Source organism: Panthera pardus, unplaced genomic scaffold, assembly GCF_024362965.1.
Source record: "Panthera pardus isolate Hobbes unplaced genomic scaffold, ASM2436296v1 HiC_scaffold_13, whole genome shotgun sequence".
Classification (NCBI taxonomy): Eukaryota; Metazoa; Chordata; class Mammalia; order Carnivora; family Felidae; genus Panthera; species Panthera pardus.
Window position 1 is genome coordinate 200,094,888 of NW_026526688.1, and position 25,751 is coordinate 200,120,638.

The following is a 25,751-nucleotide window of genomic DNA, read 5'->3' on the forward strand; positions in this document are numbered from 1 at the left end:
GCCTGCAGCAGCGGTCTGGCTCCAAAATCCATGCTCTCTCTGCTCCACTTCTACCACCTTGTATCAGCGAAAAGCCAAAGACCATGGGTTCAGGAACACAAGGGCGACTCCCCTGTGTGACAGCACCCCACCACCGCCACAGGGTGCTGGGAAGAACTGGCTTTCAGTGCGAGGTAAGGACCACAGCCACAGATTCGTAGTTGTACCGAGCACTCCTAATCTCAGAGCGAGCCTACCCAAGACAGGGATCGAACGACTGAGGGAGGAGGGGGCCGACCTCCATGGGGGCAATACGCATCCTGTGGCCGGTATCAAGCTACCAACAGGATAACGACCAGCTCACAACACTAAAAGCCGAGTGACTGGCTCTCGTGAGCTACTAGGAGAAGCTTCAGAACGTGATCGGGTGAGACCCACCTCCTGGGGTAAAATAAGTTAGGGCCACGGGGTTTCCAGGGGCTTCCGCAGAGAGGGGGACCGGGCAGAGACCATGCATGGCCAGCTGCCAGAACGCTGGAGGACCCAGAAGTCAGACCACCACTCCCTGGTTCCTTTGTAAGTCCACCCGTCCCCAGTCTGTGCTCTGGAGGGGACTGAGCACCAAGACTGCATAGGGAGCACTGTTTTCCATCCGTTCCCCGTTTCTGAGCTCCCCTGCCCTGGTGTCGTTCCATGCTGGCTTCTGCCCAACTGCACCTGCGACTCTCTTAGGAAGATGCCCTCCGCACCCCCAAAGAGAGGGGGCAGTGCCTGGGAGTGCGGATGACCACCCCCCACCCCAGGCCCATAGCAGTAACGGCTGCCTTACCCCCACTGAGAACAATCCATCAGGATCAGCCTGAAACTACCTTCATCTGAAATCACCCCCTGCCTCCCCCATGCCCCACCTAGTCTCCCCTGGGAGCACCTCCTTAATAAGTCGCTTACACTCCTGTCCCGGCTCAGGGCTTCTAGGGAAACCCCCCCTCCTCACTCCCACCAAGAGCCTGGATTCTCACAACCTCAAGCCTACCTTGGACACTTTCCAGCACCTTCCAGCCAGTGTGGTCTTGGGGTGGAGGCTGGACCAGCTTCTACTGACTCTCTGCTCTCTCCCCCATCCACGCCCCTCCCCCCCCCACACACACACACCTGGTCTCAGTCTCCCCTTCCATCCCTGCCCCCTCTGAGCCAGCCTCCAGCAGCGGCCGGTGAGTGAGCACAAGTCAGAGGAGGTCCCCGCCCTGCCTTCCACCGGCCACACATCACCATCGGGAGGATCCGGGCCAGCGCCCGGGCCGACACACGTTTTTATTTCTGCAGCAAAACATACCAAAAGTCACACTACAGGCATAAATACAGACTGTAAGTCAACTCGAGACATCAATTTAAGTCAGGTTTTGCTGCCTAACAAGTCACACAAGTCTTCTGGCTTTTGGAGCTTTGGGACGTGAGATCATTGAATGGTTTTTGTTGGGCAATTCTATCCTATTTCCCCGTGAAGGGGAGAGCTGGACCGGAGGCCTTGGGCGGCTTTCCCACTTCTAGATGCCAGCAAATCCCCTTCCAAATGGTTGCTCTCATTTTTGCTTCCAAGGGCGGTGCGTGCGCAACTCCGCTTCTCCACCCTCCCTCCGCTCGGATACATGAGACTTGGAAAATTTTGCACATCGGAGGGCTTTGAAAGGGTCCTGCCTCATTTCCCCATTCATTCGTTGAGACCCAGCAGGACGGCAGCCGCCGAGCCTCCCCTGGATGAGGATGAGCCGGCCAGCCCTCCTTAGGGCCCCGCTCCAGACCCCCTCTTCCTGGCTGTGGCCAATCCGTCGACAGGTTGGCCTCCGCCACGCGGCTGAGAGGCCCCCGGGCTCCGAATCCAGGCCCTGGGTTCAACCACGGACACAGTCATCGTAACAGCTAATTCGACTGTACTTTGGTTCTTGCCTAATCATTTCACTTGAATGAACTCGTTAATCCTCGACATGCTTATGTGGTAGTGTCCTAACCCTTTCAGGCTGTTGTAACAAAAATACCATAGACGGGGTAGCTTATAGGCAATGAACAATTCTCGTAGTTCTGGAGGGTGGGAAGTCCGAGAGCAGGGCACCAGAAAACTCGGTGTGCGGTGCGGGCCCGTATCCTTGGCCGTCTCTTCACTAGGACATCACATGGTGCAAGAGACGAGCTCACTCTCTGGGGTCTCTTCATGAGACAATGTTCCTAATCCTGAGGGCTCTGCCCACATGACCTCATCGCCTCCCAAAGGCCTCACCTCCTAATACACCACCTTGGGGGTTAGGATCCCATATGTGGATTCTGGAGGGACACAAACATTAAGACCACAGCAGTAGGTACAATCCTTAACTCCATTTCACACGTCTGACACCCACAGAGGCGAAGTGACGTGCCCAAGGTCACACAGATGGGAGGTGGCCCAGCCGGCATCTGCACTCCGCAGGCTCCAGAGCTTAGGGTCATCATTTTTCTAAGCTGTGCAGTCTCTGGTTACGGAAAAGTACAACAAAACCAACCACGAGAGCGAGTCTCCCTGACATGCTTCTCTCTCCCCACCTGCTGTCCTGACTGGTGGCAACCACCGTGAACAGTTTCAAGCGCACCATCCTGCCAGAAATATCGTATGAACAGCAATCCTGAAATATCCCATTTCATTAGCCTGGGTGTCCCAGATCTCCCACTACCCCGCACCTTGCCCGTGTCACCTAAAGAATCTTAGACACTGTCCCACATCCGGGTGCATCGGGCCGCCTCATGCTTTCCATCGCGGAGCCTTACCAGCCTCTGGGACAGTTCGTCCGGCCAGTCCCCTACTGATGGCCATCACGGTTACTTAGCCCTTTGGTATCACCACCAATAATACGGTGCATCTCGTGGGCCAGCGTCATTTCTCACTTACGTGAGCGTCTTTAGTAGACAATGGTCACAAGTGGGCTTCCCGAGTCCAGAATTGTCATCATTCGGAGTTCCTGCTTCCCCTGCACCCTGGCCACCACGTGCACGATCAGGCGTCTGGTCCTTGCCTATATGACCCGTGGAAACGGTACCTCGTTTTAACTTGTGATCCTCTCACCAGTGTATCTTTCCTCTTTCCTCACTCACCGCACTCCCTATCAATCCATGAAGTCAAATCTCCTGTTTGGCAAGTTTTCTTGAAATATTGCTTTACTTAGTCATTTCCGTTCCCGTCTTCGGGGACCCCAGTTGCGAGTATGTTGGGTCTCCTCTGTCTCCTGGGTCACTTGTTTTCTCCTCCTTTATTTATATTAATCTGCCTTGCTTTTCCCAGCCCCGCCCTCCGGATCTCCCAGTGTGTCCCTGTACTTCCCGTTGGAAAAATTCCATGGTGGACTTTGGCTTTCAGGAGGCTGCATTTTTCAGTCCATCTGTCTTACGGGGCTCCGCCGTGTCGCCTCGTCTCCGGAGCTCTGGCACCCCTGCATCACATTCTTGTTTTACAGATGCGATCGCCTCCCGTGCTTCTCCCCTAACCAAGACTTTCTGCACTGCTCAAATTGTCCTCCGCCTGGTGGCAACTTTTTGCTCATGCACATTCTTCGCCCCTTACTTTCTTGGCTCTTTAGAGTAATTTAACACGGAGTCGGTGCTGGGTGTTCCTGATTATTACTTGTCTTTGCATGAGGTGGGTTCTTCCTTTCTACAAGATTCGTGAGCAAGACAGCCCCGAAAGCGAGACCGCAGCCCTTTTGGTCTTTACTGTTTTCTGGGCAAAAGCGAAGGCATGGGTCTGCACCCCACACAGAGCCTCTCTCTCCTGCCCTGCCTCCCCAGGAGGCTGCTTCCGGAAAATATGGTTGTTCAGCCCACACTCCCCTGCTTTTCCTTTGTATAAACTAGACTTGGGGGGCGGAGGGGACTCCGTGCCAGCCAAGGCACTCATCCCTGCCGTTCCCCAGAAGGGGTGGCGGGTCTTGTGTTGTGCATGCACCGCCCAGGGTGTGGAGAATTCTGCTTTCCTGCTCTGCGCTCCGCAGCCCTGGGCGTTTGCTCTCCCTCCGGAGGCCTCCCGAACCCACCTTTGACCCTCCCTGGCCCTCCCCACAAATGGGATTCCGGACGCCATGGCTGTGCCCGCGATGAACAACACCTCCACGGTTCCGCTATTGCGTCAGGATCATTTCCGGGAGGAAGAAAGGGAAACACTGTCTTTCCCCTGTCGTTTTAAAGCGGTGAGCTCCCTGAGCCAGGCTGCGGACACAGGTCATTCTGGTTCCAAATCCAGAATGTCTCCCCTGCCCTACAATGACTCCACCCGGAGGGTGGCCCACTTTTTCTGCAAAGACCCAAAAGACAGGAGACATTTCAGACTTTGCGGGCCACGCTGTCCCTGACACAACTTCTCAGCTCTGCTGTAGCAGGAAAGCAGCCACGCACAATCCCGAAACAAACAGGTGTGGGCTGCTTTCCACCCACCAACAGGGGGCAGTCCAGATTCGGTCCCTGGGCCCCAGCTTACTAATCGCTCACACGGACTCCAAGGCAGAGGTGACAATGGGGTCACAAATGCCCGAGCTGTCCTTGGGAAACTTGACCCACACACGTGCTGTGGCCCAAATGATGCTGGAAAACTTCTCAGTGAACATTTAGAAATTTGCAAGATGGGGGGCGCCTGGGTGGCTCCGTCGGTTAAGCGTCCGACTCTCGATTTCGGCTCACGTCCTGACCTTGCGGTTTGTGGGATGGAGCCCTGCATCAGGCTCTGTGCCGACAGCACAGAGCCTGCTTGGGATTCTCTCTCTCCTCTCTCTCTGCCCCTCCCCTGCTCGTGTTCTCTCTTTCTCTCTCTCTCTAAAAATAAATAAACATTAAAAAAGAAAAAGGAGATTGGCAAGATTTGACCTGCAAACCGGAATTTCTGATTTCTTCTCAGAAACTGTGAGAGCTGCCCACTCTAGAGTCCCCCACGGCCAGGCTCACCAGCACACCACACCGTGTCTCTTTATACATGCCGTCCTTTGCTCACTGCCCGACCTGCCTGGCGTCTTTGGGCATCCACGTTTCATGGTCACCAAAGTGAAGGACAAGGCTCTTGTTCTGTTTCCCCAAAAAAGCTGGTAAAGTGCTAGATGAACGTGGCCACCAAGACATAGATCTGGAACTGCTCAAAGGGAAACCACATCTGTGGCTTAAGCCTTCCTTCTGTCCTGCTGGCAACAGGGGATCTGAGACATAAGGGCTGGAAAGGCCTCTTGGGGCCATCTGGCCCAAGCCCTGTCTTTCAAAGACGGGGAACGACAGCCCAGAGAGGAGCTTGGCTTGACCAGAGCCGGGGAAGCCCCTGGACCAGAGCTTTCATCGAATGTCCCTTCACCCTTCACTTGGCCATCATAAACCCGCCAGGACCCCTTCTTCAAAGTTGAACTCCATCGAGACAAAGAGAGAAAGCAGAGGGAGTCGTGTCTCTTGCCATCTGTCTGCTGTGTTTACTGAAATGTACTTGTAAAGTCTCATAAACATGCCAGGAACTTGGTGCACAAAGAAAGGCATGGCAGCTTCCTGCAGAAATGACAGGTGGTGTCACTCAGCCGTGTGAGCGAGTCTTCGTTGCCACCTCCGCGGTCTGTTCTCCCCTACCTTAGCTCATCAAACCGTCACAACTCTGGGCCGAGATAAAGCACCCCCACTTCTGCGGGAGTGAGCTGCTGACTCCTGGCTCTGTAAGGAACTTTTCTCACTGTTAACAGATCTAAGCACCCTTGCAAGGGGGGGATGGGGTGGGGGATGGAAATATCTTAGCTAGTTTCCCTCCTTTTGGTCTGAACCAATCCCCGAGCGGCGTTCCTGTTGGCTTGAGTGCAGTTTTACTGGGTCTTTCTGGAAGGCAAAGAGAAGTATGCTTCTGCAAGAGCCCTCGCCAAACCTCTCCTTCCTGTCCTGTCTCATCCCACGCGCCTGGACCAACAGTCCTGGTCACGGCCCTGCTACAGCATCTAGTCTAGCCTGAGCTGAACACTGCTTGCCATCCGACACTCAGTTCTGCTGCGACCGTGGCTTTTGCAAAGCAGAGTGGGTCATATGTGATTCTCAAACACGAGGACGATGTTAGAAGATGGGAAAGTCAGGTTGGCTCAGGCACGACTTTTCTCGGTGTATTAATGTATTGTGCCAGCCAGTGCAAGCAGCTGAAGACAAAAAACAGTAACAGCTCAATGCAGAAAGCTGCCAAGAAGACGGCACAGGAAACCAGGCCCGTTCACTCGCTTCTTCTTCTTGGCCCAGTCTGGAAGTTGTTTGATGCACAACTCCCTCTTCTGTACATGGGACTTGTCTCCCTTTGCACATCAAACAACCTTAACTTTTTTTTTTTTTTTTTTTGCAAGAGAAAAATTATATAATTGCTGGGATAGTTATTTATTAGGAATTTAACGTTTGTTTTTTTTAACTGTGCTAGATTTTTAGAGGTTTGTTACTACATTTGTTAGTGTTCTGGTCCAACTCGGCCTAGGTTTCCATTGCTCTGCTCCCAGCCTTATTCTCCCCATCAGCCTGGTGTTAGCATGTGATTTTCCCGGTTGAGAGATTTCTCAGGAACGTATATATTCTGCTCGAGCAGAGACACCCACGCTTATCTTTACAGTTGCTTTTTATTTTTGGCCTGATCTGCTGGTTTTCCACTTATAGTAGAGGGCCAGTTTTTAAAGAAAAATGTTAAGTTTTTAAAAAAAAATTTTTTTTAACGTTTATTTATTTTTGAAAGAGAAAGACAGACCATGACCGGGGGAGAGGCAGAGAGAGAATGAGACACAGAATCCGAAGCAGGCGCCAGGCTCTGAGCTGTCAGCACAGAGCCCGACGTGGGGCTCGAACCCATGAACTGTGAGACCATGACCTGAGTCGGACACTCAACCAACTGAGCCCCCCAGGTGCCCCAAGAAAAACATTAAGTTAACAACACCATGAATGGTGTAGAGGTGGTCCTTGACCCACTATCGTTTACAGGGTTGAAACCTGACATAGCGTGGACACAGCGAAAACACAGGCCCAACAAGATCAATTACAGGACCTCAGAACACACAGGACAGAAAAATGACATCCGGACAAAGGATCCTCTCACACGGAATCCCTGAACAGCACTAGGGATGTGGGAAGGAAGAACTCAGTCGACGATGTTTGTTACTATTATTGCCATACCTATTTATAGAAAAAGCAAGAATGAAATAAATAAATAAATAAATAGGATGTTTCCCCTCCGAAACCAGGAAGAAGGCCCATCGTGACATTCATTAGCAACAGCAAAAGCACTTCAAATAAATTTGCTTTTCCATTAACCCTGCATAAGCGCTGGTTTCCCAGTATCAGCAGAAATTACTAATTACTCTAGTCTGAAGCTCAGAAAGATAAAGAATTAGATTTATTACAAATGCAGGATGTGCGCCCGTGTAGAGATGACGGGCGCTGTAGCCTGTGACGTGCACTGATTTACGGCACCACATCCACACTGTGCTGCTTTTCCGGTTTCTAATGCTCTAAATGAGATATGGATTAAGAGGAAAATTAGAAGCCTAACTTTGGCATGGTTCAAAATAGTTCATTTCCATCCCAGAAGAGCAGAAATGAAATTTTCTTCTAAATTAGGGAGGCATTGGGGTGCCTGGGTGGCTCAGTCAGGTAAGTGTCTGACCTCAGCTCAAGTCACGATCTCAAGGGTCGTGGGTTCGAGCCCCGTGTCGAGGTCTGTGCTGACCGCTCGGAGCCTGGAGCCTGTTTCGGATTCTGTGTCTCCCTCTCTCTCTGCCCCTCCCCCACTCACCCTCTGTCTCTGTCTCTGTCAAAAATAAATAACCATTTAAAATTTTTAAAAAATAATAAATAAATTAGGGAGGCGTGATGTGGGCTGAGGGATGCTTCTGGTCACAGCCTCACAGCCAGGCCCTGGGACCAGCCCTCTCCCTCTGACCGGAAAGTCTGCAGGTCTCCTGACTGCCCTCCAGCTTTTGGGCTCCCCCGCCTCATCCCCCCTTCCCTTCAGATCCAGAGAGATCTTTCTACATCGAAACTCTGACTCCATCACACTCCAGCTTAAATACTTTGGTTGGATGGCTATAGCTCCAGGGGCAAGTCCAAATGCACTGGCACATCATCTGAAAATCCCGTCCATACTCCAGCCCCATCTTGGCCAGCTTGAGCCTAAGCCATACACTACTATGTATCGTTCTTCATGCACACCATGCTATTTCACATTCTTTAGGGGCCAACGCCTCCACCCAGCCTGCCCTCTGCTTTCACTTCATTGCCTGGAAAACTCTGCTAATCTCTTAAGACCAGCTCAAGGAACCCTGTGCCAATTCCCCATCCCTCCATCACCACATAGAGGTCAGCTCTCACAGTCCCTGTGGCTCCCTCCATCCCAGAATTCTGCAAATGACACCATAGCTGTCTCTTTGTCCAACTGTCTCCCCCTCCAAACTGCTTCCCCAGGGCATGACTGTCATGACCTAGCCTTCTCTAGGTCCTCAGAGCCTAGCATGGGGTCAACCAACAACTGGAAAGCAACCCACATTGGACGGGTAGATAGATGGAGTAGTGAACATATGCTTCACAGATTCATTTTCTGGGAAGTCCTCAGAAAAGGGTATCTATCTACCTTCAGAGCCTCATGCCTGAACCATCAGTCCTATATCTTGGCAAGCTCAAGGCAGATTTCCAATCCCATGCACAGGAAAAGCAGAAATAGGGAAACCCAAAGTCCTATCAGATCCTGTCCCCTGGGCCAAGAATTTGCAGGGTGGGTATAGAGAAACAGACCAGCAACTTCCTAAGGGAGGCCCAAGCCCCTGGACACTATGGCACTGACCAGAGATGGCCTGGTTTTCAGCAGTGGGGAAACGGGCCGGATTTTAAATGCCCAACTTTTGTAAAGCCCGCTGTGGTCCGGGAGGCCCAGCCAAAGGTAAAGAACCCAGGTGCCCCCTCCCCCCGCCCGTGGTGCTGTCCGCGGTGCTGTCCGTGGTGCTGACTTCCAGCCTCTGCTTCCCCTATGGCCTCAGCACCTCCCTCCCCATCTGCCATCACCTCAGAGCCTCCTGGCAGGGCTGATGGCCACTGCCTGGGTCCTGTCTCATCATATTTCCCCTGAACATCCTTTTGAATAAGTATTCGGCTCCTTTGCTGCCCTGTATTAGGTTGGGTCCAGAAATGGACTTGGAGGCAAGGGTCTGAGCAGAAGTGATGACAGAGTGCTCCCAGGAAAAAAGCAGAAAGAGTGTGGGGAGAGAGACCAGGACAGAAAGGAGACCAAGAGGGCAGTGAGGCCAAGAGAAAACACAAGGAGGGCAACTTGGCTCAGCCCTGAGGGGAGCTCTGGGGACAGGGCAGGTCACCCCAGGGGGTTGTGATCAAGAGTGAGAGGCCAGAGCCACCTGCCAGCCCCCACTGCCCCACAGAGGCACAGATGTCCAGGAACTTTGAGCCCCTCCCCACCAGGGCACTGGCAAGGGGGGCTCCAGCAGCAGAGGGAGACCCACATGCAGGTTCCTGGAAGAGAAAGCACTTCGGGGGTCCTTACGTAAGAAAACAGTACAGGACCCTGAAGGGATGTGGCAGACCCCCTCCCTCAGTCTCCTCACTTGAAGCCCCTCTCCTCGCTAATGCCACAGTGGCCCTTCTCAACCCAACTCTGGTCTCTCCTTCCTCAGCTCAAAGCCCTTCCCAGCCCCATAGCCTGCAGGGAAAATCCAGCCTCCCCAGCCTTCCCTACAAGGCCTCCACAACCTGCAGCCCCCACCCCTGACTCCCACCCTGTTTTACAATCCTGCCTTACCGAATGGCCTGCAGTGTCCCCACGCATGCCTTCCCTCCACCTGACCTGTGCTCTGCTGTGACCTCCTCCTGAAAGCCCCCCAGTCTTGTCCACCTGGCCAAGGACTCAGGCGTCCCCCTCTGCAGCTGGTTTACCATTCAGCACACCCGCATCCCTGCCCCTTGCCCTCTCCTAGACCTCGTTCCTTGGCCTGGGCCTCTGCTGCCCTCGTAACTGTCCCCGTGAGGAGCAGAGGAACCTCGGAGGTGAACCGGGTAAGTGACAAAGGGGTGGTGTTTGAAGGAGAGGGCGTGGCCCCCACACGCATGTGAGCTGACGCTCCACCTGGCACCGTGTGTCTCTGCACAAACACCCAGCACCTGCATCTCGTGTCTTCACTGCCCCGTTCCACACCCCACAAGCCATGGCAGAAGCCACCTGGCCACCTGGGTCAGACGGAGCACACAGCCCATGGGAATCAAACATCGACTGTGGGTGGGAGAAGCCAGTTGGCCAAGATGACCACCTCACTCTCCAATTCATCCTGTTCCTCGAGTGGCTGAGCTCGGGCTGTCACATTCTGATGCGACTCAGAAAGCTGTGACATGTGGCGTCCTGGCTCGCAATGAAACTGCCAGCGGCCTGGGCGGCCCCAGGGTGAGGAAGCCACCAGACTGTCCAGCGTGCCGTCTCCCACATCCATCCCCAGCACCTGGCCAGCTACTCCCAGCCATCTGCCCCACAGGCAGAAGGCCCACACTCCCCTCTGAGCCTCGGGCTGCAGATGATTCTCCTGCCTGGGGAGAGGATCAGCCCCTGCCTGCTCTCGGCAGGGAGGTGGGCAAGTGGGCAGAGACCCGGGCTCAGGACCAACCCACTTGGACCCTCCGAAACTCACACGGGGAAGCAAAACCTGCCCTCAGCCACCTGCTCCGGCCCCTGGGGCCACCAAGCCATCATCAAGATGCTCTACGGACCATCCAGTTCCGCTTCCGGGCAAACAGCATGGTGCCAGGGGCTGGGGAGAGTACACAGCGATGCTGCTGCTGACCGTGGTGATAATCAGAGCCACCAAGACAAATAGCACTTTCTGTGTCCCAGGTACTAAGTGTTCTATATTAATTAACTCATTTAAGCTTCCAGTAACCTTTAAGGCACGACTACCATTTTATCATCCCTGTTTGACAGATGAAGAAATCTAGGCACAGAGTGGTTAAGCAACTCGCCCCAAGGCACACAGCCAGTAGGTATTGAGCTGTGAATGCATGGGGTGGCTGCTGGCTGTGAAGCTGCCCATAATGAGTTCCTGGGCCCCCAGAATTCGCCCAAGGGAGACACCTGTATTTTTCCTACCACAGCGGTGGAAACCAAAGCCCAGGGAACTTGCATGATTTGCCTGGGGCCACCCAGAGGACCTGACCTTGAGTCTGCTGGACTCCAAAACCCATGTCCTGAGTCACTACACTTGGCCACCTCCCCGTGGGGTTACCACCATCCACCACCCATTCCTGCACTTTATGGGAAATCTTGTTTTCCACCCTCAGCCTCATGGAGAACAAAGTCCTGCAGTGGCCCCAATTTTTAAGCTTCCAGAAGAGATGAGGCCCCTTCCTTCTCTCCTCGGCCCTGTTCTGGTAAGGATCCCAGCCAGCCAGCCCACCCAGCAGCCCCCTGGCAGGACTAACTCTGCACACACGTCAGCCTGATCAACCTTAATACACGATCAGCATCATCTCTCAGAAGTGACTCTGGCTTCTCCGTCCCCAATGATTTTATTAGGAAGGTTTTTATAGGCAATGGGTGTATCTCATGACACACACAGGGTGCCCTCCAGCCCAAACCCTCTGTTCTGGATGTCCGATACTGCTGCAGGAAGCGGTCCAGACTGTCATGCAACAGCCCAAGGACACCCTGGGACCTGGGGGGCGTCAGGCACTCTGAGAGGAGCCAGCTTACGCCTGCATGAGTCACTCCCTATTTATGGACATTTCCCGTAAGTCACTGACGCAGCATTCAGCTAGATGATGGCGAACCCCAGCAGCCCAGAAAGGACACGAGTTAAGAATCAGGAAGCCCCGGGTTCAAATTCCACCCCACCGCTTCCTGGCTGTGTGGCCTTCACCAGAGTCTTGACCACTCTGGGCCTCCTGCTCCTGCTCTGTATGATCACAATGGCAACGTCGGGCTTACGGGGCTGCAGAGAGGCTCCGGAAGATGCTGGGTGCTCAGTAAATGTATGCCCTCCCCATTCCACCCCCGGGTGTCCTTGCAGACCATCTGGTCCAAGGGCTGCGAACAGATGGCTTCTGGGTGCATCTTATCCGGCTGCCTCGTTTGGCCCACGCAAGGCTTGCGAGCAGTGTGATAAGGCCAGCGTTGAGCCAGCCCAGCAGCATAAACAACCACCCAGGTCACAGATTTGGGCTGCCTGCAGCCCTTTGGCCATGATCGAGGACAGAACTGACAGATCAGGAAAACTATAGCCCAGAACCAAGTAACGGACAAAGTCTGACAGTACAGATGGCTACCGAATGCTCAACAGAGGCTAGAGACAGTCTCCCCAGGTACAGAAACCAGACTGATAAGACACAGGCCCCGACACTTATTACCGGAGGTCTGTGTCTGCAGAGGCCATGGAGGACCAGGGGGAGGGGGGCAGTCGCTGTGACAGCCAATTTCCACAACCATTTTTATTTTTTAACGTTTATTTATTATTGAGAGACAAAGAGAGAGAGACACAGCACGAGCAGGGGAGGGGCAGAGAGAGGGGGAGACACAGAATCAGAAGCAGACTCCAGGCTCCGAGCCTTCAGCACAGAGCCCGACGCGGGGCTCGAACCCACAAACTGTGAGATCATGACCTGAGCCGAAGTTGGACGCTCAACCGACTGAGACACCCAGGTGCCCCACCACAACCATTTTCTTACTCGGTCGGTCCTCCTAACAACACCTGAGCCTGGTTGCTACTCCCCCCATTTTATAGATGAGAAGACTGAGGCTTACGGAGGTCACATAACTTGCCCCAGGTCCCCTGGGTCGTAAGCAGGGAAAGCAGGACTACTGGGAATTCTGCTCCTTCCAAGGGTTCTCACAGGTGTGGTCTCCCCCAAGGGTCTCAAAGTCACCACGCTCCTTCTCTCCACCTCTCCCCGCCCCACTGCTTCAAAGACAGCGATTCTGCATTTCAGAGGCTACTAAGAGTGGAGGGACTTAGTTTCTGAGTTTCTTCGAACATAAGAATGCTGCACAGGGAAGATGGACAGACCTGCAGTGTCCCCACGTTTCCACGTGATGACTAGCTGGGCAGGTGGTTTTGCACTCTGCAGTTTCTTTTACTGGGATGGATCATCCCGCATAGATCAGAGAAACATCCAGGGATCACTTCGGGGAGGCACCTTCCCATCCATGGCCCTGCGGCATTAGAAACCTCTCCTGAAGCCCTTTCAGGGTGACTCCTGGCCAGCTCCATGCACCAGCTAAGAATATTCCAGGCTCTTGCGTTCACTGCCCAGGTAAGACATGACATGCTGGGATCATTTGCACACCCGTACCAGCAACCGTGCATTTAATTAATCCAACTGGAACCAATTTAGGGGAAGTTAATTAACGAGGTTTGCAAAAGGACAGACTGTCAGAGGGAGCCAGCTTTCTCTCTGCGAACCAAACATCCAAAGAAGCAGCGAGGTGACTGTTCTCATCTTCCACAAAAGCAAAGCTTCATAAATAGGCTGGTGAGATTGTAAAATTTAAGTTTTAACAAAAGAGGAATTCTAAACGTGTAACTTTCAGTGATCCAAGGGGCTCAAGAGGCCTTTCTGAGCACCAAGGCTCCAGCCTGCGCCACACGCACGTTCTCACGCCGATGTGATGCTCCGGGGGAAGCGAGAAGTTGGCCCCCCACCCTCAGCACCCATGCGTCCCAGCACCCGAAGTAGGAAGCCGAGATCTCTGCCCCCGAGTGGCCATGTGGCCTCAAGCCCACCCGAGGGGACTCACTCGTCTGGATGCTGTCCAAGGACCACACCCTGACCCTGAGAGCTGGCTTTTCTAGGGCCAGGGTCCCCTGGGCACATTACCGAACCCTTCTGGGCCTCAGCTTCCTCACCTGTAAAAAGTCAGTGACCACGGCAGTGACAACCTGCCGTATGGGGTCACGTTAAAGATGAAGGGCGAAAGCTCAGACAGTACCAGATCCTCAGGCAGTGCCCAGAAAATATCAGTTATTATCCTGAGCCTCCAGAACTCAGAGGTCTCCCTGCAGCATCTCAAACGTCCCCCTCCACCACTCCCCACCCCACCCCACTCCCATCAAGCACAGCCTGACTTGAAAGAGGACAGGAAGGTTAGTTCTCCAGCCCCACCCACCCTTGAGACCCATCCCCCCGCCCCTACCCCCCCCTCCGTGTGGTCTCAACCCACCCCCGCTGCCAGGCCAGGCAACGGGCATTGCGCCTGGGCTTGAGTTCCAGCCCTGCCTCCTCCCAGGCGTGGGCAAAGATCACGGTGCCTCCCCAAGCCTCAGTTTCCTCATCTGTAAAATGGAAGCTAATGCCGTCTGCCCCGCAGGACTGGTGAAAGCATCAATGAAAAGTATACAAGCAGGAAAGGCCACCGCATGCTGAAACGCGCTGTGCACACACAGGGGCTCGAGGGAGCTGACGAGTCTCACCACCCTGGATGCTTCTGCAGGTCTCCCGGGGGCCTCCCCGCCTCCCTGCCCTTGTCTGCAGGCCATCTGGCCCCGTGGCCTTGGAAACACCAAGGTCATCTGCACAGCACTCCTGACCCACAGCCCACCTTCTCCCCGCTCCTCACGAGCCATCTCTGAGGCAACCAGAGCAGGCGCCCATGTCCCCATTAATCAGATGAGAAAAGCGAGGCTCAGGGGGTTATGCAATCCGTGTCAGCGCGTTCACGGAGCAAAGGGTTCTGCTTGCACAATGCAAACCAGCTAGATGGAGCTGAGGGATGAATGAGGGATGAATAAGGGCCTGATTGGCACTGAGGCCACGTCCCGAAAACTTCCAGAAGCTGTGGCAGCTGCAGCCTCGACCTGCTGGAGGAAAGAGCAGCCCGAGGGCCAGGTCTGGAGGCCCCTGTGGAGCCCTCCTTGGTCTCCCGTGAAGAAGCCTTGGGAGCTTGGGGGGCTGTGCTGGTGGCTCACACTGGCCACGGAGGGCAGCATGGAGGGGAGCGACCTCCCTCGGGCCTGGGACTCCCAGCCCGAGACCCACGAGGTGCAGAGGAAGGCCCGGCAGAGGCCCTCACACCCTCCAGCCCGGGAGCCTCAGCCAAGGCAACTCCCAACACACGAGTGCCGAGGGAGCTTCCCACTCTCCGTTTCCATGGGGATCCCCTTGAAATAACCCCATCACAGGCTGCTGTTCCTTCCTGCGGAGGAAGTGCTCAGGAGAAATGTGATGGGGGATGGCAGGCTCTCACCCGCACCCGGACGCCACGGGAATCTCGAGGCCCAGGGCCCGGCCCCAGCCACCCACCCACCCACTCACTCAGTGCAGACGGCGGAGGTGACCAGGGCCTGGGGGCACACTTAGCCTTTACTCCCTGCACCCACGGGAGCAACACCATGTCCTTGGAGAGCGAACCATAGGGAGGGAATTGCCAACGGCATCTAGAACAACATCCGTCTGCCTCCCTTTGGGAGGCCCCAGGTTTGCAGGGACACGGCCTGGGTTCGAATCCAGGGTCTGTCGTCCCAGCGTGATCTGGACAAGCCCCTCGCTCAGAGCCTCCGTTTTCTCCAGAGGCTCCGGTAAAAGCAGATACAGGTGCACCTGCAGCTCGGAAATCACCGCCCCCCTCCCCCTGCAGCGGGAGTGCGTTGGTCTGATAACCCGAAAGTATTACAGAAAAGTTCTTCGGTTCATGCAGTCAGAGGATTTTGGGCCCCTGCTGGGGGCAGGGAGAGCGGAGGGTTCCCGTGCAGCCCCGTGGGGAGCGCCAGCCTTCACACGCGCAGTTGGCCAATGAGAAGAGCACCCGGCCGGTGAGAACAGGACGTCCCACAAACAGGGGCCCCACAAACAGGTGCCGGGCACTTTCTCTGCCATGTGGTCCTCACAGCCACCCTCCGACTTTGAGAGCCGTTGCCCCTGCTTTGCTGATGGGGACACTGAGGCCACTAGAGGTCACATGGAGAGGGTGGCACGACAGCCCGCTCTGGGACCTCCCTGCCCTCCCCGGATCAGCCCACCCCACCAGCCTCCAAGCTGTAGCTGGAGGTTGGCGCGGGACCCAACCTGACCGTCGGGGGAGGCCCCCCAAGCCTATGCGGCATATGTCGCTGTCCCCTCCATCTGGCTCACCCTTCACTAGTCCCAGGGTCCACTCGTCCCTCACGTCACCATGGCTCCTAAGACTTGGCGACAACCCCTAGCCAGAACCACCAGGGCCAAGGCTCTGCTGATGTGGGAGGTGGGGAAGCTGGGGCCCAGGAAGCCAAGAGACCCTCCCCAGGGCCTCAGCCAGGAACGCCCGGAGCAGGGCCAAAGACGGGAACCATCCTCTGTTATCTGGCGGTGGCCTCCGCCCTAGAAGAACAAAGGAACCACACAAGCCATCGGCTGTAACCCCAGAGGGACGTGCTACAGTAAGTAAGGTGCCTGCATGAAGTTAAATGAGATCCTGGTTAGTGGGCTCGGGGAGCAGGGCTGACCCCAGCAGGCAACCGAAATGTCCCTGCCGATGGCACTTCCCGCAGAGAGCCCCTCGAAGCCCCACAGTCAGCCTCAGTAACCAACAGCCAACCCCATCCCCTAAGATCAGGCCTGTGGGACTCACCAGGCAGAGTGAGTGCACCTGCAGGCAGGGCCTGGGTTCACTCTGCTCAGTGGTTTCCCACCTGGGCGGCACAGAGGTGGCCTCGAGACTGTTTCTTTTCTTTTTTTTAATGTTTATTACTTTATTTTTAGAGAGAGACTGAGTGCGAGTGGGGGAGGGGCAGAGAGAAAGAGAGACAGAACTCCCCAGCACGGCGTGGGGCCCGATCCCACAAACCGTGAGATGATGACCTGAGCCAGTATCAAGAGTCAGACGCTTAACCGACTGAGCCATTCAGGTGCCCTCTGTGACTGTTTCTTTTTTTTTTTTTTTTTTTTTTTTTTAAAGATTTTTTTTTTTTTTTAATTTTTTTTTTTCAACGTTTTTTTATTTATTTTTGGGACAGAGAGAGCATGAACGGGGGAGAGGCAGAGAGAGAGGGAGACACAGAATCGGAAACAGGCTCCAGGCTCCGAGCCATCAGCCCAGAGCCCGACGCGGGGCTCGAACTCACAGACCGTGAGATCGTGACCTGGCTGAAGTCGGACGCTCAACCGACTGCGCCACCCAGGCGCCCCCCTCTGTGACTGTTTCTAAAGGAAAGGCTTTGTCGAGGGTAGAAAGCCACAGAGCCCAGTGCTGGTGAGGCGTGGGGAAGCAGGCACCACACACGCGAGTGCATTCGTCAAGATATACAGCGCGGGTGTTCATTCACAGCATCACGCAAAACAGGAAGCAAATCGAAAAGACACCACCTAGTCTATCTACCGACGGTGGCTTTCATCAATGGTGCTCCAGCCCGACAGGAGATCTCTGCAGCCATTAGGGACAACGGGCACAACTCCATGGGCCCGTGCAGAAAGAACTGTATTTTCATATTATGTCTCCGTGTGTTCCCAGCATTTCTACCCTGTGAATACATAACTTTAATTTTTAATAAAGAATTTGATTTCTTTTAATGAGTGTCAAAGCAACGGCTAATAACAGTCCACTAACCATGTACTCGGGAGAAAGGAAAATAGAGAGCCATACAGATGTGAGGTCCCGGCAGCCCTGAGCCATCCGATCGTCCAGTGCCTCCTCTGTGGCCCCCTCCCAGGCTCTGTGGGGTCAGACATCCACCCCCACGCACAGCAGGGCATGCTGCACGAAACAGACAGGAGAGTCATGTATATATTCAGCAGGGATGCAGCTCTCTAAGTCCCAGGACACCAAGTCACCTGGGCAGCCCACAGTCTCCCTCAACCCAGCAGTCCCTGCTTGGCCCCCACCCGGCCAGCGAGTGCCTGCTCTCAGGGGCCAGAATCTTCTCTTCTTTCACCAGAAGCCAAATGCTGGTGAGCTACGACTTCCAGGGAAACAGCAAGTCCTGAGTGCAGGAATAGGGTGGGGGGGGGGGGAGGAAGAGAGGGGGTTGGGGAGCACAGAGCCCAGAAAAGAGGCTAATCCCAACCTCCTGGGAGAACTGCCTCGTCTGCTTTTTGTAGGATTCCCTCCTAATTCTCTTTCACCCGAGTTCCCTGTCCTAGATAGCTTCAGGGGTGGAGTTTCCAGCAGCAGTAAAATTAGCTCTGGGAGACACCAGAGTGGTGGAAATAGCATATATAGCCAGGCAAGGCGGGGTCGAACCCCAAGTCCACTACCCCGCTGGCTGTGCAATCCTGGGCAGGGAGCCTGACCTCTCTGAACCTTGGTTTTCTCATCTACGGGGGGCAGCGGGGAGGGAGTCCCAGCACCACCTGCAGGCAAGGACCCAAGGACCGTGGCTGGTGCCTCTGGCCAGTCTCCGGCAACTATTCCACAGACACGGGCTTCCTTCGCCTGCCATCAACACCCCCATTGTCAAGCTGAACACGGGGTCTGTCGCTCACTTCATTGGGTGAATGGCTACCCAGCTCTTCATCTGGGTCAGAGAAATATCAAGCAGCAGCCCAGCCGTACTCTCGAGGCTTGCCAAGTGCTTGAAGGAAAACGCCAGATGACCGGCACAGTGGGTCAGCTCGGGGGATTCCGGCCCTGCAGCGCCTGCTCAAAGCATCCTGGCCAACAACGAAGGGAGGCCGCTGGGGGAGCGGGCCAACGAAGGTGCCCATCCCAGAGCCCCCGGGGGTGCAGGGAGGTCTGCGCAGACTGTGGGTGGGCTGGGTTTGGCATCTGTGGTCCTGGATACAAATCCCAGCCCACCCACGTAGGAGCTGTGAAGCCCCACCTCCATTTCTTTGCCTGTCAACTGGAGATGAGGACAATTCCACACCCACAAGGAGTCCTGAGCCGGCCCGTCTCTGCCTCCTCCTCAGTGCTGCCCACTCCCTGCTCACCCTTTAGAATCATCTTCCCTTCTCCTGTTCCTTCTTAGATCCTAGAACTTGCTCAGAACTGTCTCTCCTGTCTCCCCCAAACCCATCTCGATGCCTACACACGGCGGGCCTCGAGAAATACATACTGGATGAATTCACTTCTTCCGGGAAGCCCTCCCTGACCTCCCACCACCCAGGCCCTCCTCTGGGAAAGTCAGCCCCTAGACTGCTCCCTGCCACCTTCCCAACACCGACTCCCTGTCCCTCTGGACCCTTCTGGGCACTCCTCAGAACCCGGACCTCGTCAGTCACATCAACGGCTGTAGTCCCCCCTCCCAGCAAAGCACCCGATGCATAGTATGTGCTCAGTAAACTGCAGGCCAAAGACTCTCACCACACCTCACTTAAATTCTCTCCAACACCTGAGTCTCTTTCTCAGCAGGGTGGAGCTTTCCTTTCGTGGCTCTTTCCTCTCCCAAACATCCCACACCCCCCAGCCACATCCAGCTTCTTATCCTGACGGTTTCCACCTGCCCTGTCTCCCGGAGCCTGTATTTCTGCGCTCTCGACAGCAGACAGAGCAGTGATGGCTGCTTTGGTCCTCCTCTGAGGACGGCCCTGGAGAAGGGCCCCGGGTGATAAACCCAGGGGAGCCTGTTTTATGGAGGAGGTGCTGCACTGCGGATGGGTTTTTATAGCTGCCTATTTACAAAGCTGAGGCAGAATTACTTCTCAGCCGCCTCCCCACCACCCATAGGGCCTGGTTTGGGGGGGGGGGGCGCGGCCAGGGAGGCGGGGGGGGGGGGACCCCCCATCCTCCTCTTCTCCTTTGTGTTCTCTGTACTCAGTACCCTTCCTCTTGCTCCTCCCCCTCTGAGGGACTGGCTGGGGTGTCTGGGGGCCCAGTAAACGGTCCTGCCCTAAGCTGAAGCCCCTCCCCCCAGAGGGAGGGGGAGGGGGGGGAGGGGAGAATCCGATATGCCGGGAAAGGCAGACTCCTGAGAAAGGCCGGTAGGAGGTACGATGGGGTGTCTCCAGAACCCAGAAATGACCTCACCCGCGCCCTCACCCCCACCCTAGCTCTGGCACCTATGTCACAACTTATCCCAAACCCACAAAGGAGAGCACCCTCTCCCCGCCCCCAGAGTGCCTGAACAGGGTGGGGAGGGCACAGAGAACCCTCCCAGGAAGGAAGGCTGGGGGGGGGAGGTCAGGGCCTCCCGACAGCCTGGACAGGAGACAGGAGGGACCGGGTCCCACTCTGCTGCGCCGTTCCTTAGACGTACAAATGGGTCCGGCCACCTCCTGCCGGCCTGGGGGCCATGTGTCCCTTCCGAATGACCTTGTACATCCCTCTCAGACCCCGAATGTGTAAGACTGGAGTTTAGCTGGCAGGGTATGGTACATCTAGCTCACTTCCTAGCCCCTGCCCCCCCGTAATGGGACCCCACTCCTGGGGCCCGGGTCTCACAGCTGCACGTGCTGCTGCCCTGTGCAGCGCCCTTCCTTCGGGGGACACGCGGGCATTTGTGCCCTCGAGACAGTCTTCACTGCACACGTGAGGAACCTGAGGCCCAGGGAGGCCTTGTGGCTTCCACAGGGTCACACAGCCAGTCACCAGGAGAGCCTGTGTCTGCACGGGGTCTCCAAGCCCACCGCCATCCCCTGTCACCACACCACACAGCCGCTTACAAGGATATAGCTACGGCGACCCCAGCCCCCAGGTTTTCAGCCACTGCCCCAGTTTATCACCTGCTGTCCCACTGTCCCCATATGGACACACCTGTAGTCGGCCAAGTGTCCCAGTTTGTTTTTTTTTTAACTGGGTCACCCACAGGGAAGATGCCATCGGTGAGGTCTATACTTGGGGTTCACACAGGGTTCACAGGGTTGACCCTGGGGCCTCCCGGCCTCACTCCAAACACTTCAAGTCTGGGACTCGGGGCGTCAAGTACTTAGTCGTTCGCACAAAGCCCGTGTGGGTCCTTGGGGCCAGCCCTGTGCTGCTGGCTGTCCCCAGCTCGGCTCTCTCCTGGAGATACATTCGCCCTCTGGCCCAGCACAGATGGGGACCCTCCTGGGAATACCATGGGCGCCGCAGGGGACCTCAGGGCTGGGCTCCCACTGCCTGGACGGGCTGCTCCCTTCCCTGGCTCCTTCATCTGGCCACACTGCAGGATGCCCTTCAGCTGGTTGAAGGGCAGGGCTGGGATCGGTCGAGGTGGGTCAGAGCCAAGGGGCAAGGCCTGCAGAGCCAGGGAAACAGCACCTTTTCCTGAGATGCTGACACGCGTGGGTGGGCTGGGTGGCTCCCTCCCTGTGAGGTCCCCCCAGCTCAGCAGAAGAGGAGCGTCTGGCAGGACCTTTCCGAGTATCAGGTAAACCAAATGCGGGGCTCAGTCCAGCCTCAAAGAGACCTCGGGAAGACATTCACCTTGGCCCCAATTTAGCTGAAGGTACAGGGGCACCAGGAGAGGCTGGGGCAGGCCAACCGCACACAGGGGAGTGAATGCAAAGGAAGGCTAGCCCCAGGGTGACTGGAGTCCCTCAAGGTGCCCTTTGCTGCAGATGAAAGCACCAGGGACAATGCAGGGGGGAGGGGCCCTAAGGCGGGAAGCAGGAGCTGCCTCCGCATCAGGGACCCTCCCAGGCCCTCCCCCCAGGCTGGGGGAGGTCTTACCTCCTGGGCAGGTAGGTTTCCTCAACTGTAAAATGGGGAGAACTACTCCCCTCTCTAGATGCAGAAAAGATAAGGCAAGGTCAGAAGGGAGTGCCCCCCCCCTCCCCGCTGTGTGTCATCCAGGAACCCACAAATGTGAGAGGGCCAAGGCTGGCCAGTTTCTCCCCGCCTCCCCCACGTGCGGAACACCAAGACCATCTGCGTGGCTTAGTTCTGTCCCAGTGCACCTGAGGCTTTCCAACATCTAACCTCCTTCCCAACTGCTACAGCGTGGATGGATCTAGAAGACATATGCCCAGGGAGACGAGCCAGGTATGGAGGACAGTGTGTGACCGCATTTATACGCCGTCCCTGAAAGAGGCACAGACCAGAGGGAGGGGAGCTGTTGCTTAATGGGCCCCGAGCTTGTTTGCTGTAATAAAACGGTCTTGGAAACAGATAGCGGTGATGGCCGCACAACATCGTGGATGCAGTTAATGGCACTGATTTGTACACTTAAAAACGGCTAAATTGGCAAATTTTATGTTGTATTGTTTTACCTCCATTCTCAAAAACTTAATTACGTAACATACCAAAAACCATTGAGTTGGACACTTTAAATGGGTGAATGGCATGATATATGAACTGCATCTCAATAAAGCCGGATTTTTGTGGGGGTTTGTTTTGTTTTTTTTAATTAAAGGCATGCATCCCGGCCGCTGGGGCCTCAAGCTGGCCGGGGTTCCTCGGGGGACAGGCTGAGCCCATTCGTGTTGGCTGAACCCGAGGCACGTGCCTGTCCCATAGCCTGCATGCACCCTGGTGCACAGAGACTCTTTCCATTAGCTTTGCTGACACACAGAGGAAAGGGAACGCCCCACACTTACTCTGAGGCTGGGAGGGAGCCTCTAATGCACCCCAACGCTCCCTTGCTCCAGAGAAGAATGGCCTGCAGGGGAAAGATTACTGCCTGGGACTAGATCCTAAGGGTGACCTCTCAAAGGTATCGCTTTCTCCAGCAAGGACGCAGCCGGGTGGAGGAGGGAGTCAGGTGGGCGGGGCAGACAGGCTCAGGAGAGTCCCTTCATCTCCCTGAGGTCCCGCCTGAATGGGGACAATGACAGCGTCTGCCTCAGGGACAATGCCTGGACACTGCCTGCCCCGCCCGCACTCTCACTCAATGGCAGGCAGCTTCCTTCCCCTCCATGGCGTTCACTCAGAGCACAGCCCACTGCCCATGGGCGGACGCCGTGTCTGGGACCAGGCCACCGGGCCATCATGGTTTCCGATAAAACTGCCTCTGTGAGAGGTCAGTGTGTCCTTAGAGTCAAGCCAAGCAGAAAAACCATCCAGCTCACCTGTTTCTCTTCTGCAGCCCTCCCCCACCGCAGGGGCCCTGGCAAGAGAGAAAGGCCCGCTCTACCCAAAGCCACCTTCCCTGATGTGGGCAGCGCACCTGCAGAGGGGGAGGGACGGGGGGGGGGGGGGGGGGGGGGGCGGGATTCACTCGGCACCCGATCCGACCTTCATTTGCGTTCGTAACTTCTGCCTGGTGCACGCACGGGGGAGGCAGGTCTGCGGGAAATCTAGTCTGCCCCCTACAGAAAGCCCTTCCTCACCTCTTGTTTTCTGTGTTTATTTTTTTCCAGCTTTACTGAGATATAATTGACATATAACATCGTATAGGGTTTCAAGTGAGTGAGTTTAATGCGTTGATTTGATCAGGCTCAAATACCACAAAATGATGCCACCACAGCATCGGCTCACGTCTTTACCAGGTCACATGACCACCAGTTCTTTTCTGTGTTGACAATATTTAAGATCTACTCTCGCAGCAACGTTCAAACTCAAATACAGTGCTACTAACTATAATCACCGCATAGTGTGTTAGATCCCGGAGCTTATACATCTTAAAACTGGAAGCGTGTACCCTGTGACCAACCTGTCCCCATTTCCCCCATCCCGAGCCCCTGACAACCAGCATCCTAGACTCTTGTTTCTACGACTTCGGCCTTTTTCGATTCCGCGTCTAAGCGAGATCACGCGGCGTTTGTCTTTCCCTGTCTGACTTATTTCACTTAGCATAGTGGCCCCACGCTTCATCCATATTGGCACAGGCTCTGTATTCAAGGTGGCAAAAGTGCAGGATGCTTTTTGTGCTTCTGGCCAGGGACAGCGGCGTGGAGGAGGAAGGGGCCTCCGCAGCCTCCAGCCGGTCAGGATAGCAAAAGGCAGAATGTCGCTCCCTGGAGATGCGGCAGCTTCAAGGGCAGACAGAGCTTGGCTGGGCCCCGTCTGCAGCAGACGGTTTCCCAGCGAGGGCCACAGCCACGCCACTGTCTCCCCTCCCACTGTCTCCCCTCCCACAGCGGACCTGGCCCTTCCCACATCCGAAGGCGGAGCCTACGTCCCCTTCGGCCTGGGCTGGCCGGTGACTCAACCCAGCTGAAGTCATACCACTGGGGAAGGGGGACTCCAAGGATGGGGAGGTTATATCTTCCACGTGGTTCTCCGGACGCCTGAAGAGACCCTGAGAGCGCCGTGTTGGAGAGGCCAAGTCGACCTTTCCAGGGGAGCGTTCCCAGCCGTCCCCACCACGCACCAACCCGTGTGAAGCCCTCTTGGACCCTGCAGACCAGCCAGCCCCCCCAGCTTAGAAGGGAAGCTCGGTACTTGCCACGCAGAGCCCAGCCAAACCCTGCTCAAACTCCTGACCCGGAGCATCCAGGGGCCATAACGACACGGCTGTCGTCTTCGGTCACTACGGTTTACAGCGGTTTGTCAAGCAGCAACATGCACCGTGTGACTTCAGGCACGCAACCTGACCTTTACGGGGCTCTGTTTCCTGATATACCAAAGGGGGTCACTCCCCCACTCCTGGGTGGGTATAAAGCTCCAGCGAGGTCACGAACATATGTCTTGCGACACTGTAGCAGTCAAGAAATGGCAGCGGGGCGCCTGGGTGGCTCAGTCAGTTAAGCATCCGACTTCTGCTCAGGTCACGATCTCACGGTTCGTGAGTTCCAGCCCCACGTCAGGATATCTGCTTATCGGCACAGAGCCCGCTTCGGTCCCTGTCTCCCCCTCTCTCTGTCCCTCCCCAACCTGTGCTTTCTCTCCGTCTCAAAAATCGATAAAAACATCACAAAATATTTTTTAAAAATGGCAGTTCCTCTTGTCACCGTCACCACCACTGTCATCTTCCCACGACAGGAACGTTTGTAGGTGCGGACACAGGTTCACGGTACGTGTCCTTCGGCACAGCCGAAGCCCATCGCCATCAAATACACACGGAGAGACGATGAACAGAGCCCTACGTCTCCAGGCGCCCAGCTTGAAATCTATCCTTGTCTTTCTTACGCAAGAAAGACCGAGCCTGACAGGTTCGCTGTGACCTACGGATTGTGCCAAAGCTTCATGACATACACACACACTTAACTCTTCCGAAGATCTCCCCCACAAAAACTGTTGGTCAATTTTGTTTTTATTTCGGTAGTCAACATGGTACCCAAATCTTTATTCAAGCCCCGAAAAACTCTCCTATCCTTTCACCGAGAAATTGACTTCCCAGGTGGCCAGAGACAAGAACACCCGAGATACGGGAAGAGACACATTCACAAGGACGCTCATCACATGATGAGCACCTTTAAGGCCCCTGGAGTTGGGAGGTGCCTGGGTGGCTCCATCGGGTGAGTCGTCTGGCTCTTGATTTCAGCCCTGGTCACGATCTCACAATTTGTGGATTCGAGCTCTGACAGAGCAGAGCCTGCTTGGGATTCTGTGTCTCCCTCTCTCTCTCTGCCCCTTCCCCACTCACGCTCTGTCTAAATAAATAAATAAATAAACTTAAAAAAAAAAAAAAAAAACCACCCAGAGTTGGGATGTCAGCGTCCAGGAGCAGGGAGGTGCCTCCACCCTCGGCCCACTGTCACCTGTGACGCCAGCTGGGGAGCACTCCTGTCGTGATCAGACCATGAGAGGGGGCTCAGCCCTCCTCCTCCCTCTACCAGGGCGCGTGGACAACCCTCACTTCCACCTCCTCCCAAGGCCCGTCCCAGGAGCCTTCTCGCCGCTCCTGGAGGTGCTCACACAACCTCTGAACGTCACCCTCCTCCCCACCTCACTCTCCAACCCCCCAGGGACCTCCAGCCACTCTCGTTCCCTCTTCCTTCCGTGCCTGGACAGATTACAAAGGGCCCTTTCCCGGCCTGCCTGCTCGTCTACCACTGCCCGGGGAGCCCAAGCCCCATAGGTGAATGGG

The 25,751-nt window shown here is 55.6% G+C and overlaps 1 protein-coding gene across 3 annotated transcripts in view; it reads right to left on the reverse strand.

Moving 5' to 3' along the window:
* The window catches only part of PPP2R2C (protein phosphatase 2 regulatory subunit Bgamma), a 137,883-nt gene that overhangs the window by 98,447 nt on the left and 13,685 nt on the right, over positions 1 to 25,751 (reverse strand). Inside the window, exon 1 of one of the 3 annotated variants that reach the window (XM_019453758.2) lies at positions 2,773 to 2,833. The exons of the other annotated variants lie outside the window; for them this stretch is intronic. Within the exon in view, the coding sequence (XP_019309303.2) occupies positions 2,773 to 2,818 (46 nt within the window). The 5' untranslated portion in view covers positions 2,819 to 2,833. Of the gene's footprint in view, positions 1 to 2,772; positions 2,834 to 25,751 lie in introns of those variants that run through there. 3 annotated transcript variants of the gene reach the window in all.